Source organism: Pan troglodytes, chromosome 8 (genome assembly GCF_028858775.2).
Source record: "Pan troglodytes isolate AG18354 chromosome 8, NHGRI_mPanTro3-v2.0_pri, whole genome shotgun sequence".
Taxonomy (NCBI): domain Eukaryota; kingdom Metazoa; phylum Chordata; class Mammalia; order Primates; family Hominidae; genus Pan; species Pan troglodytes.
Window position 1 is genome coordinate 41613273 of NC_072406.2, and position 15376 is coordinate 41628648.

At 37.8% G+C, this 15376-nt stretch overlaps 1 protein-coding gene across 21 annotated transcripts in view; it reads left to right on the plus strand.

The window, feature by feature from the left end:
* The window catches only part of WAC (WW domain containing adaptor with coiled-coil), a 90008-nt gene extending 80878 nt beyond the window's left edge, over nucleotides 1–9130 (plus strand). For 12 of the 21 annotated variants that reach the window (XM_016962843.4, XM_063780575.1, XM_063780580.1 and 9 more), the window contains 5 exons: nucleotides 159–307; nucleotides 2691–2809; nucleotides 4291–4480; nucleotides 5790–5917; nucleotides 7670–9130. In XM_016962843.4, the coding sequence (XP_016818332.1) occupies nucleotides 159–307; nucleotides 2691–2809; nucleotides 4291–4480; nucleotides 5790–5917; nucleotides 7670–7739 (656 nt within the window). In that variant the 3' untranslated portion in view covers nucleotides 7740–9130. The remainder of the gene's footprint in view (nucleotides 1–158; nucleotides 308–2690; nucleotides 2810–4290; nucleotides 4481–5789; nucleotides 5918–7669) is intronic. The other 9 variants (XM_063780573.1, XM_063780578.1, XM_063780583.1 and 6 more) reach the window with 1 other exon arrangement.
* Nucleotides 9131–15376: the final 6246 nt, after the last annotated feature.

Here is a 15376-nt window from a genome sequence, read left to right on the forward strand (position 1 = left end):
GTCAGATTCTGATTTATTCCAATAAGTGTTCTCTGGGTAATATGGGGGTGGGGGGGTTTAGAGTAATACAAATATCTTTGCCACATATATTACAAAGGACTTTAGTTTTTTGTTTTGTTTTGTTTTTCTTTAAAATTAATTGCTTCCCTCTTTTACAGCCCAGCCATCTAATCAGTCTCCGATGTCTTTAACATCTGATGCGTCATCCCCAAGATCATATGTTTCTCCAAGAATAAGCACACCTCAGACTAACACAGTCCCTATCAAACCTTTGATCAGTACTCCTCCTGTTTCATCACAGCCAAAGGTATGTCACCTTTGAGGGACATTTGGAAAAGAAACTACTTACTTTTGGAAAGTCAGTAACATTTTAGAATCTGTTATAGAAAAAGCCCTCTGAGAATGAAGTGTAGTGGTGGAATGAATGACAGGTATGATAGTAGATGCAGCCTAGAATTTCTCAGTTCACTGAGGGATAGAGGGGGGCTTTGAATCTGTGCTACTTTAATATACCATCTGAGTCTGTTCCCTAATGGTTTTGGGATTTGTCACATGGAGAGTGAGATAAAGAGGATATACTGAGTCTTAATATTTGTAGAATTTTCAAACTCCAAAAGACATGAATGAACATGTTTTCCAGTGACTTTTCCATATTTGTATTTAAAAAATGAGGCAGTTTCTGTGCTAAGAACTTAATGTATGTTTAGCTTTCACATCATGAGAATCACTTGCTTTATTTAATAGATGAGAAAATCAAACTCTCAGTTAAGTTTTTGTGGTAGAGTCAGAATTTGAAACCTAGGTGTTTGTGAATACAGGGACCCATTTTACTAAGCTTATATTGCCTGTATTTGTCCCAGCAGAATCTTACATGGTTGGCTCCATAGGTGCAGTTAGAAAATTGCTGGTCTAAATGGTAAATGTAGGGGGAATTTCTTTTGAGTAGTTTTGAAACAGTGGGCTGTTTCAGACTTTTTAATGCCAAATAATTCTTTGTAAGATCTTAAGCAGAAGCCCAAAAATAAAAATGCATTGAAATATAACTTGAAAGAGGTGGTTGGTGAGCTTTTAAGTCTTCCCGTTTGTTCATCCCTTCCCTACCTTGGCCATTGATCATTGCATGTTTTAGGGTCAATTTAGATTGATTTTTAAAATTCCAAGTTACAGTTGTTAGTTTATTATGCAGTTCCTTATCATTTGCCAGTATTTTAAGGAGGAAAGAATTAAAATGTGAGTTTTGGCAAAAGAGATGTTATTTTTGGAGCTTAGAACTTGTCTTCAGGGTGGCATTTTAAGAGTATAGTAAATACTGGTTAAAAGTGAAATAAGTGGTAGTGTTGGTTTTATAGTCACTTGTAAACTGAGCATTTCAACTCCTTTAAGAAGGCTGGGCGCGGTGGCTCACAGCTATAATTACAGCACTTAGGAGGCCAAGGCAGGATGATTGAATTAGGCCCTGGGCAATATAGCAAGACCCCATCTCTACAAAAATAATTTGAAAATTTGCTGGGGGAGGCCGAGGCAGGCAGATCACTTGAGGCCTAGAGTTTGAAACAAGCCTGGCCAACAGGCAAAACCCGGTCTCTACTAAATGTACAAAAATTATCTGGGTGTGCTGGCACAGACCTATAATCCCAGCTACTCAGGCGGCTGAGGCATGAGAATCACTTGACCTGGGAAGTGGAGGTGCAGTTGAGCCAAGATCACGCCACTGCACTCCAGCCTGGGCAAGAGAGTGAAACTCTGAAAAACTTTCTTGGGCATGGTGATGTGCACTACTCAGGAGTCTGAGGTAGGAGAATCACCTGCGCCTGGGAATTCAAGGTTGGAGTGAGCCAAGATCACGTCACTCTGCACTCCAGAGTAGGCAACCAGACTAAGACCTTGTCTGAAAAAAAAAAAATCCTTTAAGCAGGTAGCTGTTCGTTTTTTGTGTTCCAAAAACTTCTTCAAGTTGTTTTTAAAATAATTGAACATTTGAGCTTTTATGTAGTGCTTACTAAAATGTTCTTTATAAGACTTGACTAGAATTGATAGGTAATATTCAGAAGTTAAGCAGGACATTCCAGATTTGTTAGGGAGAATTATTAATCATATCCCCTCACCCCACCAAAAGAAAAACAGCAGTGAGGTGTGACTTAATCACAAAGGACTCCATCTGCCTTTGTGCCTCAATTTAGAGCTTATATTTTAAACTGCTTTTCTCTATGTGGCTTCTGAATATAATACATATCCTGATTGGCAATCATGGACTTCAGTCTACCTCTGTAGAGTAACATCTCTTTGAAAAACTCTCATGTTGAACTTTATATGGGCCATAACTCATTTTCTGATAGCCCAATCACATATTTCTCCGTATCATTAAAATCTAAGCATCCATATGTGTATGATGTGGTAGCATACATAATTTACTTTTATTGATATAAAAGTAACAGTAAATCAAAAGAGATAATAATGTATTGGAAAGAAAACTGAGCTGTAAAGGAGAACTAGTTTCTTACACTGGTTTGATAGGGAAGTAATTTTATGACCTTGGGCCATTTTCACAAAGAAATGAGATCTAAGTTTCAGAACTTGACTGTCTTCTTTAAAACACCACATTTTACATGTTTCAAGACGATTACCTAGATTTTGGGGGGAGAGATGTGGATTAGATTTGGAGACCATCTCACCAGATTTTGACATTTCAGGTTAGTACTCCAGTAGTTAAGCAAGGACCAGTGTCACAGTCAGCCACACAGCAGCCTGTAACTGCTGACAAGCAGCAAGGTCATGAACCTGTCTCTCCTCGAAGTCTTCAGCGCTCAAGGTAGGTTGATATTGTATATTGAGACCACATTGTTTTATTTAATGATGGTACACTGCATTGTTTGAATATTGTATCTGTAAAATAGAACTTAAACTCCATGAATACCCTAAAGTAGGCTTACATGTTGTAAAATTTACAAAGACAAACCTGTATACAAGAGGTAGGTTATTGTCTCTAGTAGTGAAGCCCAGGTTATTTTGAAGAAAGTGGCTCTTTAAAATTTTACACAGTGGAATATGACAGGGCTAAAGATTTGTGATACTTGTACCAGAAAGGCACACGATTTTACAATATTTGTTGGAATTACCTTACTTTTTAACCTCCTCATAGCAGTTTTGGTTTGAGTATATTGATGAAAGCCAAAGTCTGGTATCTAAAACTTGGGCCAATGTTTCCCAACTGGTGTATGTCAGGCTTTCCCAATAGCTTAACTGTGACCCTATACGGATGTCTTTTTAGATAGTTCTACACTGCTATATTGTGTTAGCACTTTTCTTTGTTCATTAACAACACAACTTTAAATGACATTTGTTGAATGAATGGTTTTCATTTGATTGATTTTCCTATTTTTTTATTTCATGCTATGAGGTAGCAAAATAATTCAACTGTTGTTTTTATTGTTGTTTTCTAAACAAGCATTTCAGAACTTACACCTCCAAATGAGAGTTGTTCCCTTCAAAATAATCACCTTGGGAAGCTGTCTACTTATTCCAGCAATGTTGCCATTGCTCTGAACATTTTTGGGAAATTCTTCTTTTAAATTGTTTTTAGAGGCTGCAGTATTATTTTAAATATCCTCAGTGATGAAAACTCTTCATCCTTTGGGAGATTTAGTTTTTGGAAATAACTGAAATTCATTCAGAGCCAAGTCTGGTGAAGCAGGTAGGAGATCAACTTGGGTGATTAAATTTTTTGGTTCTTACCACCATATCCCCAACCCTGGCCCAAACCATTCAGTTTTAAAAGAAGATAAAGAATCTCAGAGTGTTATTTTTTTGGTTTTGTTTTGCCACTATGCTTGTTCAGTGCTATCCAATAAAATGTCTGTATTTTGCTTCACATTATTTCACCCTCTGATTCAGCAGTTCTGACGTTGAACAAAGGCAATATATATTTTCCCCTTATCTAGATGTATATGAGCAGTCTTCAGATGTGCATCTACAGCTGTTAAAATGTGACTTTTTAAAGTTATATTATTAGTGTTTGTGGTACACAAAGTTAACAGGTTCTGCTCTCAGATTTGGAGAGTAGTTTACATTTGACTCTGACAGTAGTGTTAAAAGGGTTTTTTCCCCCTAAAGTGTTTTGAGGAATAATATACTTTGGATTGTTAATTCTCTTTATTTGACATTAAAATAACAAATTTTTCTTAGGAATTTGGATATCTTTAAGTTAATAAAAGGTATTAACATGCAGTTTCTAGGATAAGGATACCCAGAAACTACTTTTAAACATACTACACATTCAATTCTGTTTTCTAGTAGCCAGAGAAGTCCATCACCTGGTCCCAATCATACTTCTAATAGTAGTAATGCATCAAATGCAACAGTTGTACCACAGAATTCTTCTGCCCGATCCACGTGTTCATTAACGCCTGCACTAGCAGCACACTTCAGTGAAAATCTCATAAAACACGTTCAAGGATGGCCTGCAGATCATGCAGAGAAGCAGGTATGTTATGTACAGCCTAGATTTTACCTTTGGATGATTAGCAAAACAGAATTTAATCAACTTCTAGAGAATCTAATGTGACCACTGAATTCAAGCAATATTTAAAATAATGAATCTCTAACTTTGTAGTCATTTAAAAATATTTGATATATAAGATAACTTTTCTGGTTTTACAAAATATTTTAACATAATTATAGGCACTGTTGTCAAGTACTCAGCAGTTAGCTCAGTGCTTAATGCCTTATATTTATTTTCTCTACTTCTTAAAACAGCTAAGCAGTGTAGATAGAGTTTTCTCATTTTGCCATTGAAGTCCTTAAGACCAAATAGTGCATAAGACCTTGATCCCAGGGTCACCCAGTTAACAGTGATGTGGCTCAAAGCCAGTGTACTTTTTCCACTCAGCTTCTCTGATAGTTTCAGATTCCATTAGCACTGTTAATCTACTGGCCAAGCGCAGTGGCTCAGACCTGTAATCCCAACACTTTGGGAGGCCAAGGCAGGTGGATCACTTGAGGCCAGCCAGGAGTTCGAGACCAGTCTGACCAACATAGTGAAACCCCATCTCTAACCACAAGTATAAAAATTAGCCAGGCATGGTGGCATGCACCTGTAATTCCAGCTACTCGGGAGCCTGAGGCACCAGAATTACTTGAACCCAGGAGGCAGAAGTTGCAATGAGCCGAGATTGCACCACTGCACTCCAGCCTGGGTGACACAGTGAGACTCTGTCTCAAAAAAACAAACAAAAAAACCACTTAATTTTCTATGACTCTCTCACTAGACTAGCAATTGGAAGTTAGGAAACATTTTTGCTTTGGGATGAGAGACCTTAGGACATTCCAGTTACTGCCATTTGCCTCTTTCTTTTTATCAGATAACTGACCATCTGGGGTGTTCGAAAGTTTGCAGAGAATATGTTGTGTGTCTTATGATAGAGGAGTATAGTGAGGCTCTTGAATCAATATCTAATACCTGAACTTGCAGAAATGACAATCTCTTTGGCTGACCCAGCATCTTTTATTAACCACAAGTTATGAGTCCTTTCTTAGTGCTGTATTAGCTTCAGGTTGGAAATCCTATTTTCTCCAACTTAGAAGAGAAATATTAAAATAAGTACCTTCCACCCTTAGAGACAGTTTCTTAAAACAAATTAATTTTCCCCATTAGATTCACCAGCATTTTTGTGTATTGAAGGGAAAAGGATTATTCTCTAATCCTAGTATAAAATTGTACTCAGAAATTTAGTGTTTTATTTTGTGTATGTTAATGTTTATATTTTATGTTTTGTTCATTTCTTTAATTACAGGCATCAAGATTACGCGAAGAAGCGCATAACATGGGAACTATTCACATGTCCGAAATTTGTACTGAATTAAAAAATTTAAGATCTTTAGTCCGAGTATGTGAAATTCAAGCAACTTTGCGAGAGCAAAGGTAAGTCTTTCACTGAAATATATTTTTATGTTTCTCAGGATTATGATTCTTAAATCGAACTAAAGAATGTAAATCACATTTTATTTATGAAATGTAAAGTTCTCTTTGATACATTGATCACATTCTATCACTGCATTTTCATAAGTTAATATTTCTCGTGAAGGATAAAGCCTGTCGATTTTCTCTTAACCCATGATGAATGCTTCATTAGACTTTTCTCATAACTCCATAAGCTGCAATAATATATTACTGAAAAAATGAAATATTGACCACAACTAATTATAAATGTCCTCTCTTGCTGAGGGTGTTTCCATTGAAATTTCAGATTATTTGTCCTTGCATCATCAATAGATCCCTTGAAAAGTATAGAAATAATTTGTCTAGCAAGTTTAGTGTATCTGCTGTCTTAGTATTTTTCACCTGAACTCTTGTCTTGCATTTCTTAATCTAGTGTTTCACTCAAGTAGAATATCTAGGTCACAATAATAATAGCATAGGTATTTTTTTTTAATGCCTATTACAGAATTGAGGACAAACTTGGCAATGGCTTTATGTCCTGTCTGTGCAAGTCACAGAGTTACAGGTCGATTGAATCTTGTCAAGAAACCATAAATATTTAGTAAATACCAAATGGAGTTTATAGTACAACTTGAAAAAGTAAGTTTATTTACAGTTACTAAAGTATCTAGAGGTACTTTCTGAGTAACAACTTGGGTTCTTATAGTCAGATTGCTCTGAAAGTAGTTCTAACAAACTTCATTTTGGCTTGTTACATCATTTGACTTCTGGGAAATTATTCATTATTGCATCTCAGGAAAACAGTATGTACAGTCAAATATCAAGCCAGCCTGATTATGCCTAATTCATGTGTATAGGCAATAAATATTATAGTTCCCAGAAGAGAAGAGTAAAAACAGGAAATATTTTTACGTTCATGGGAATCTGGGTAACTGGGGTTTGTGTGTTTCAATTTTTGGTTTTTGGCTTCATTTTGATGTACCTACATCTACATTGAGAATTGCTCTTCTAAATGATTAATCTCTTACACCTGGTTAATTCTACTCTTTACTATATAGTGGGCCAGAAAACATGCAGTATAGGTTTATTTCATGTATAATAGCTACTGCTTTCTTTATTGTGATGATACGGTTTATAAAGTAATACATTTTCAGTTGTTAGAGCCAAAGGAATTATTAAGAAATTGTTAGAAAAGGCTGAGCGCGGTGGCTCACGCCTGTAATCCCAGCACTTTGGGAGGCCAAGGTGGGCGGATCACCTGAGGTCAGGAGTTCAAGACCAGCCTGGCCAACATGGCAAAACCCTGTCTCTACTAAAAATATAAAAATTAGCCAGGCGTAAGGACAGGTGCCTGTAATCCCAGCTACTCAGGAGGCTGAGGCAGGGAGAATTGCTTGAACCCGGGAGGCAGAGATTGCAGTGAGTCAAGATTGCACCCCTGCACTCTAGCCTGGGCAACAGAGCAAGACTCTGTCTCAAAAAATAAAATAAAATAAAAAGTTGTTAGAAAACTAAAACATCCTTTCATCATCCTTATACTTTAATAGATATTATGTATTAAATGTTTACTTTGTCTTAACTGTAAACCAATTTATAGTTAAATAATTTTTTTAATTTCTTTGCCTTAATTAGAAATCACTTGTTTTAATTTTAAAAATTTTAATTATAAAAGCTCGGGTTTTCTGTAATATTTGTATATGTACACAGGTTCTAATGTCTGCTTTTTTTTTTCAGGATACTATTTTTGAGACAACAAATTAAGGAACTTGAAAAGCTAAAAAATCAGAATTCCTTCATGGTGTGAAGATGTGAATAATTGCACATGGTTTTGAGAACAGGAACTGTAAATCTGTTGCCCAATCTTAACATTTTTGAGCTGCATTTAAGTAGACTTTGGACCGTTAAGCTGGGCAAAGGAAATGACAAGGGGATGGGGTCTGTGAGAGTCAATTCAGGGGAAAGATACAAGATTGATTTGTAAAACCCTTGAAATGTAGATTTCTTGTAGATGTATCCTTCACGTTGTAAATATGTTTTGTAGAGTGAAGCCATGGGAAGCCATGTGTAACAGAGCTTAGACATCCAAAACTAATCAATGCTGAGGTGGCTAAATACCTAGCCTTTTACATGTAAACCTGTCTGCAAAATTAGCTTTTTTTAAAAAAAAAAAAAAAAATTGGGGGGGTTAATTTATCATTCAGAAATCTTGCATTTTCAAAAATTCAGTGCAAGCGCCAGGCGATCTGTGTCTAAGGATACGATTTTGAACCATATGGGCAGTGTACAAAATATGAAACAACTGTTTCCACACTTGCACCTGATCAAGAGCAGTGCTTCTCCATTTGTTTTGCAGAGAAATGTTTTTCATTTCCCGTGTGTTTCCATTTCCCTCTGAAATTCTGATTTTATCCATTTTTTTAAGGCTCCTCTTTATCTCCTTTCTTAAGGCACTGTTGCTATGGCACTTTTCTATAACCTTTTCATTCCTGTGTACAGTAGCTTAAAATTGCAGTGATTGAGCATAACCTACTTGTTTGTATAAATTATTGAAATCCATTTGCACCCTGTAAGAATGGACTTAAAAGTACTGCTGGACAGGCATGTGTGCTCCAAGTACATTGATTGCTCAAATATAAGGAAATGGCCCAATGAACATGGTTGTGGGAGGGGAAAGAGGAAACAGAGCTAGTCAGATGTGAATTGTATCTGTTGTAATAAACATGTTAAAACAAACAAAAATTGTTATTTTTCTTTTCCTTCGGTCAGTGCACATTAGCATTTGAACTACCTGGGGATTCTTTATCAGAACTGTTCTTGTTGAATATTTATACTTAATTGAAATAATTCCTTAAGGGAGGTTTTGTTTAAAACGTATTAACAGGAAATTGTGTATAAGATATTTAATGAAATAAGAAATTCAACAAGAATGATTAAGTCACTTCCCAAGTGGTTGTCATTTGTTGTTAAACCCTGGTTTACCTGTCTTGCTATTATGACATTTCATTTGGAAGGATGTTTGTGTTGTAGCTAACTGTTCAAGTCTGGTGCTGACTGCTGTTCTTAGCCATCACAAAACGCTAAATTTGTGTAATTGGAGCTTCCTGCTGTTATCTGGAAATAGCAGGAAAGCGCAGCTTTGTATATTGTTTCCTAAAGTATATTAAAATAAAAAAAGAAACTATTGCTACTATAAAATTAGCTTGACTTTTTTTTTTCCTTTGCTAAAATATTAGTCACATAGCCTTAGCTTCACACTGCCAGTAATGTATCAAATCACAAGGGTTTCCGCATGAAAAAAATCTTTTCTTCCCCCACAAAAAAACTTTGACCATCAAAATCTTGCCATCTGATTTAGAAAGGTGTTTTTTCTTCTTCTTCTTCTTCTTTTTTAAATTGGTTTAGGGTTTTTTGGTGATTTTTTTTTTTTTTTTTTTTTTTTTCTGTTGGGGCAGATAAGTGCTTCCAAAACTGGCAGCACCAAGGGCTTATTTTTTATGTTGGACATCAATGTCAATGTTACTACATTCTCGGATGCTAACATAAATTTTGAAATTGCTCTTGTGCTTTAAGCATATATTGAAAGTATGGAAGTTAAATGTTCAGGCTTTTCAGTAAGCTCAAAAAGTTAACTGTAAGCGATAGTGTTGGTGTTTTCTAAAATACAAAAATGTTCCAGTGTAATTAAAAGGAATTAAAATCTTATACTGGAAGATATTTTCCTGTAATTTAAGGATACTTTTTAAATGTAAGAAAAGACAAATGTCATTAATTTATTGTCATGTTTATACCTCTGTGAGATTGTTAACATCTGCTGAATTTAATTAGTGCATGTAAATGAAACCCCAAAGAGCTGTGTGTTCAGCTAGAAACCTTACTGTATCTTTTCTGGAAAGAAGTGAGCAATTTGTTGTAATAGGCAAATGTTTCCTGATCAGATGGCAATTTGTGATTTAGGTAAATTTGAATTTGATTTGCTTATAGTCTACTGGTCTGTGTACTTATGTTTTGTTTTTCAAAAAAGTTTACATCCCTAAATGAATTAGTCACATATATTTAGGAGAAGATGCCTAATTTGATATTTCTTAATAGTGAATTTTTTTTTTTTTTTTTTCTTGAGACGGAGTTTCACTCTTGTTGCCCAGGCTGGAGTGCAATGGCACGATCTCGGCTCACCGCAACCTCTGCCTCCTGGGTTCAAGCGATTCTCCTGCCTCAGCGTTCCGAGTAGCTGGGATTACAGGCATGCACCACCACGCCTGGCTAGTTTTGTATTTTTAGTAGAGATGGGGTTTCTCCATGTTGGTCAGGCTGGTCTTGAACTGCCAACTTCAGGTGATCTGCCTGCCTTGGCCTCCCAAAGTGCTGGGATTACAGGCGTGAGCCACCGCTCCTGGCCAGTAGTGAATTTTTAAACACAGAAAATCTAAAATTTTGTGGAAATATTTTAAATATTGCACCTTAATACAGACAAGGTATCCAGCTCCTAACCTTAACTAGGGAATATCTATTAAAATAAGCATAATGTTCTGGACTGGAGTATTCCTTATCTAGTTGGCTATGGATTTGAACATGTACCTTGGTTTAGATACTTTGAAAATAGAAATACTGAATAGCCTCTAGGGAACTTGAGTGGCCTTTCCCTCCGCCCCCCCCCCCCCCATTTTAAAAGATTAGTAGTCTCTATTCAAACTTTTAAAATGTCGTGGGGTACTGTAACTATATTTGATGAAAGAAGGTTAGAGACTCCCCTGAAGAACCAGCTTTCCTATGCTTTTTATTTTTCTAACTTGTCTAACCTGATTTTAAAATGACTGTAATTCCAGACTAAAAACATGCTTCAGCCCTGTTTCAAGACATTATGCTTCTTTTAACAGTCCAAATTAGTAGTTTTATTTTTCTTCTAAATCTTTGTTTCACACTTGTAAAATCTTGGGAAGGAGGTTCTTAAAACTTTGCCAGGAATTGTTACCCATTTCCAAAAACAGTTTATTATGTTCAAAAACCACCATATCTTTGAGGGACTGTTTCAAAGGGGAGAGGGCAACGCGGGAAATAATTCACTCTGCGCACCGGAACTATTGTAGTTCAGGACTTCCAGCTACTGTATTTAGATGTTGGGTTTGAATATACAGATTTCTTTTCAATACCTGTAAATATGCCTATATTCTTGTATTTGTACGGGAGTGTACAAAATGACACTGAAAAGTAATAAATATGTTTTGACTATATTGTGCAGTTATTTCAGAACTGTGTTTTGAAAGTCTTAGAATGCATAATTTGCATTTGAGTAAGGAAATTTAAAATACAGATTACTGCTGAAATTTTAATCAGTCGGTGTGTTTCAATAGTCTCTGAAACATTTTAGTGAAAATTATGACGTAAAATTGGGATTCTTTAGGTCCTGCTCTAATTTGCAGTACCCTCCTTTTCTTTTCCTGATCACGACCTTTGATAGTGCCCTGAAGTGCAGCCTGTCTAGAAGATCTCATCCTGGCTCTTGGCTCTAAAAACCCCTTCATGTGCTACTTTACATCCCGATTATCTCCAGCCCTGATCTCTTTGAGTTCCCAAAAACAGTCCACTTAGATGCTTTCCTTAACACGGCATGCGCTCCAAAAAGAACTCACGGTTTGTGCCTCAGATTACTCTCTTTCAGTTTTTTAGTAATTGACACCATCATTGTTAAAGTTGCCCAAAACCCAAATCAAGTCATCCTTTTTTTCTAACACTCGATATTTAATCCATCAAGACCCACAAGCTCTTTGAAAATGTTTCCTTAATGTTCACCTCTCTAGTCCAATCCACGATCATCTTTGAACCAAATTCCTGCCACAACGTCCTAACCTTTCTGCTTCTACTCAGATCTCCCAAGGTTTTCTCCACCCCACCTCCGCACACACACAACCTGTTCTCCAGCAGGCTGTTCTGTTCATAATCCTGCAATGATTCACACTCAGAATAAAACCCAGAGCTCATACCATGGCTTGCGTGTTCAAGCCCCTGGTTATTGCCACGTTTTCATCGTTGCAGTCTCTCCTTGCAGGTTTGCTTTCCTCTGCCTAGAAAGCTCGTGATAGAAATTGGTACAGCTTGCTGCCCCTTTATCAGTCTCCTCAAAGAGGCCTTTCCTGGGCCAGGTGCAGTGGCTTACCCTTGTAATCCTAGCACTTGGGAGGTCAAGGTGGAAGGATTGCTTGAGCTCAAGTTTGAGACCAGCCTTAGTGAGACTTTTTTTGTTTTTTAGCCTTTGCTGATGGCTCAGACCATCTAAAAGCACCTCCGTCACTCTTCACTCAGGTTTTCTTCGAAAGAACACCAGATGTGTTGAGTGAATTGTGAATGTTTAAAGGGCTTTGGACGAATCTGAACCTGTGAAGATGTAAAAGGTTAATGAATTTTTTTTCTTCGTTTTGATTTTGGTCTCCTCACCTTGAGAGATGGAAGAGGAACAGCAGGTAGCATTTTTTTTAAAAAAATGATTACACTTTACGATTGGTCACCAAAACCTAACTGCAAACCTGTCCTAAATTGTTAGCATATGTAGTCTCTAAGCAAGGGTAACCAACTAAAGCAGTAATCATAGCCTAAGAGGGACCAGTAAGCATATTCCTAAGAGGAACACGTTTTAGGAGTAAATAAGCCAATGAGAAATGAGATGCTGCTTCTGATGCGACAATCCTGGGGAGATGGACTGGTAGGAGGAAGTGAGCCTGCTTCTAAAGCCAGGATTGGGTGAGGCATGGGGGTTGGAGATTGGCCTGGTTTCACTAGGTCACCTGGTTTCACAGGTTTCACTTGTGGTTTAGAAGATGCTTTGACATCCAACCAGCCCCCTTCTGACTTCTAGAACAGGAACCAGGCACTCATCACATTCTAAGCTGTGTCACCAATAGAACATCTGTACTACCCATACCCATCTTAAAGGAAAAAGGCTAGGATGTAAGAATTGCCTGCCTTTGCAATGGATGGGAAGATTAAGATTGAACAGAACTTGATGCCATTGTTTTTCCCCATAAATGAGCTTCCTTTTTTAAGATGCCTTCTGTTAATTGCCCAATTTGATCAGCGTATCTAAGTGTGCTAGTATGAACTGTTTCTTACACTTTTAGGCAGTTCAAGGGCTTTATCTTGGGACAACAGAATGTAAGGACAGTGATTTTTGTCATTTTTGTGTCTTATGTATCCCCATCACCTAGAAGAATCAACACACGTTGGAGAATCAACAGATATTTGTCAATAAGCCTTTTAAATTTCACGTTTTGCCCCACATTTTGATGCCTTGACATTTTATTACCTTTATGAACTAAAAAAGTGATAAGCTGAAAATACTACCATGGTTGGTGAGGGCTCTCACTTTTAAGATGTCAGAGTCGTTTCAGGCTACACTTGTCTGTATCTTCACAAGCACAAGAGTTCCAAAGATACTACCTAAAATACAGTGGTGTGAAAAAATGCTTGATATCATTAATCAGGGAAATGGAAATCAAAGCCACGAGATATCAACTCCACTTTTGACTGTTATCAGATGAAAAATAACATGCTGGCAAGGACTGGAGAAAAGAGAACTCAATCACTGTTGGTGGGAATGTGACACTAGTACAGCCATTATGGAGAGTGGTATGGAGTTTCCTTAAGAAACTACAAATAGGGCCGGGCACAGTGGTGGATGCCTGTAATCCCAGCTACTCAGGAGGCTGAGGCAAGAGAATCGCTTGAACCTGGGAGGCGGAGATTGCAGTGGGCTAAGATCATGCCACTGCACTCCAGCTTGGGCCACACAGCAAGGCACTGTCTTAAAAAACAAACAAACAACAATACAAATAGAACCACCATATGATCCAGCAGTTCCTTTAGTAGCATTTCCTATACCTAAAGAAAAGCGTGTATCAGAGATATCTGCAACCCCATGTTTACTGCAGCAAGCACTATTCACAATAGCTAAGATAGAGAATCAACTTAAGTGTCTCTCAGTGGATGGATAAAAGTGTGGTACGTATACACAATGGAATACTCTTTGGCCATTAAAAAAATGAAATCCTGTCATTCCCTGGAGGACATTATGTTAAGTGAAATAAGCCAGGAACAGAAAGATACATACTTCTCATATGCAGAACCTAAACAAGTTGGTATCATTGAAGTAGAAAGTCGTTACTAGAGGCTGGGAAGGGGAGAGGGAATAGGGAGAAACTGATTAATTGGTTAAAGGATATAAAATTACAGCTAGATGGGAGAAATAAAAGTGTTCTATAGCACTGTAGGCTGTCTAGTTGATTTTTTTTTTTTTTTTTTTTTTTGAGATAGAGTCTCACTCTGTTGCCCAGGCTGGAGTGCAGCCTGGGCTCACTGCAACCTCTGCTTCCCAGGTTCAAGCTCACTGCAACCATCTCGGCTCATTGCAACCTCCACCTCCCAAGTTCAAGCAATTCTCCTGCTTCTGCCTCCTGAGTAGCCAGGATTACAGGCACCTGTCATTATGCCCAGCTAATTTTTGTATTTTTGTAGAGATGGGGTTTCACCATGTTGGCCAGGCTGGTCTTGAACTCCTGACCTCAGGTGATCCACCTGCCTCAGCCTACCAAAGTGCTGGGATTACAGGTGTGAGCCACCGCGCCCAGCCGAGGGTCCTCTTTTAAATGTGCAAAAAACTTTCCAGTTTGAACACAGTGTGAATTGCCTTCAAGAAATCTCACAGGGATGACGTCATAACAGTGAAGCCCTGCAGGCAGGCCTGGGACAAAAAGATGCAGATCTGGGGAAGGAGAGGCTTCATTACAAAATCCTTTTCACTGCTTTTCCCTCAGTGGGGTTTCCAATTATGTGAACCAATTGCAAAATTTTTTCAACATTTACTTTGGTTAAATGCATGTCTCCCAGAAGAATTTGTCAGATGACGGGAGCGATTAACTTCAGAAATGGACGCACTCTCTGGTTCCCACGATCCTAGTGAGATCTTTTCATTCTACTTCTTCCACACATGCCCGTTCCCCTCTGCCCCAACCCTGCAAGACAAGACATCAAGTAGCACTTTGGGAACTTTAATCGAGTCTCTTCACCTATTGTTATTTTCCATGTGGACTTTGCTGGAGCTAGCATTTCCTGCTTTAGTGTAAAAACAGAAAAGTGTTAGAAAAGCCGCTGGTAGAGAATGAAGCTGAGAACCTAGGAAGAGAAATGTGTCTGTGTCCAGCACTAGAGGAAGGAACTGAGCTGTTCCCATGTAGTTGAACCAGGAAAGAGGAAAACTGTGCCTGGGGACAAGGTCAATGCAAACTGCAGAGCAAATGTCAAGCCTTTCCATTGATGCCTTGGCAGCCATTCATCATGGGGACCCCCTTGTCTGCATCCTCTCTGCTTCCAAAGAATCACTGATGATGGTCAATAGGAGGTTCTTGCTGCAAATCATTCTGGTGAATTGCATTTAATGCCGTGTAAGAATTACCA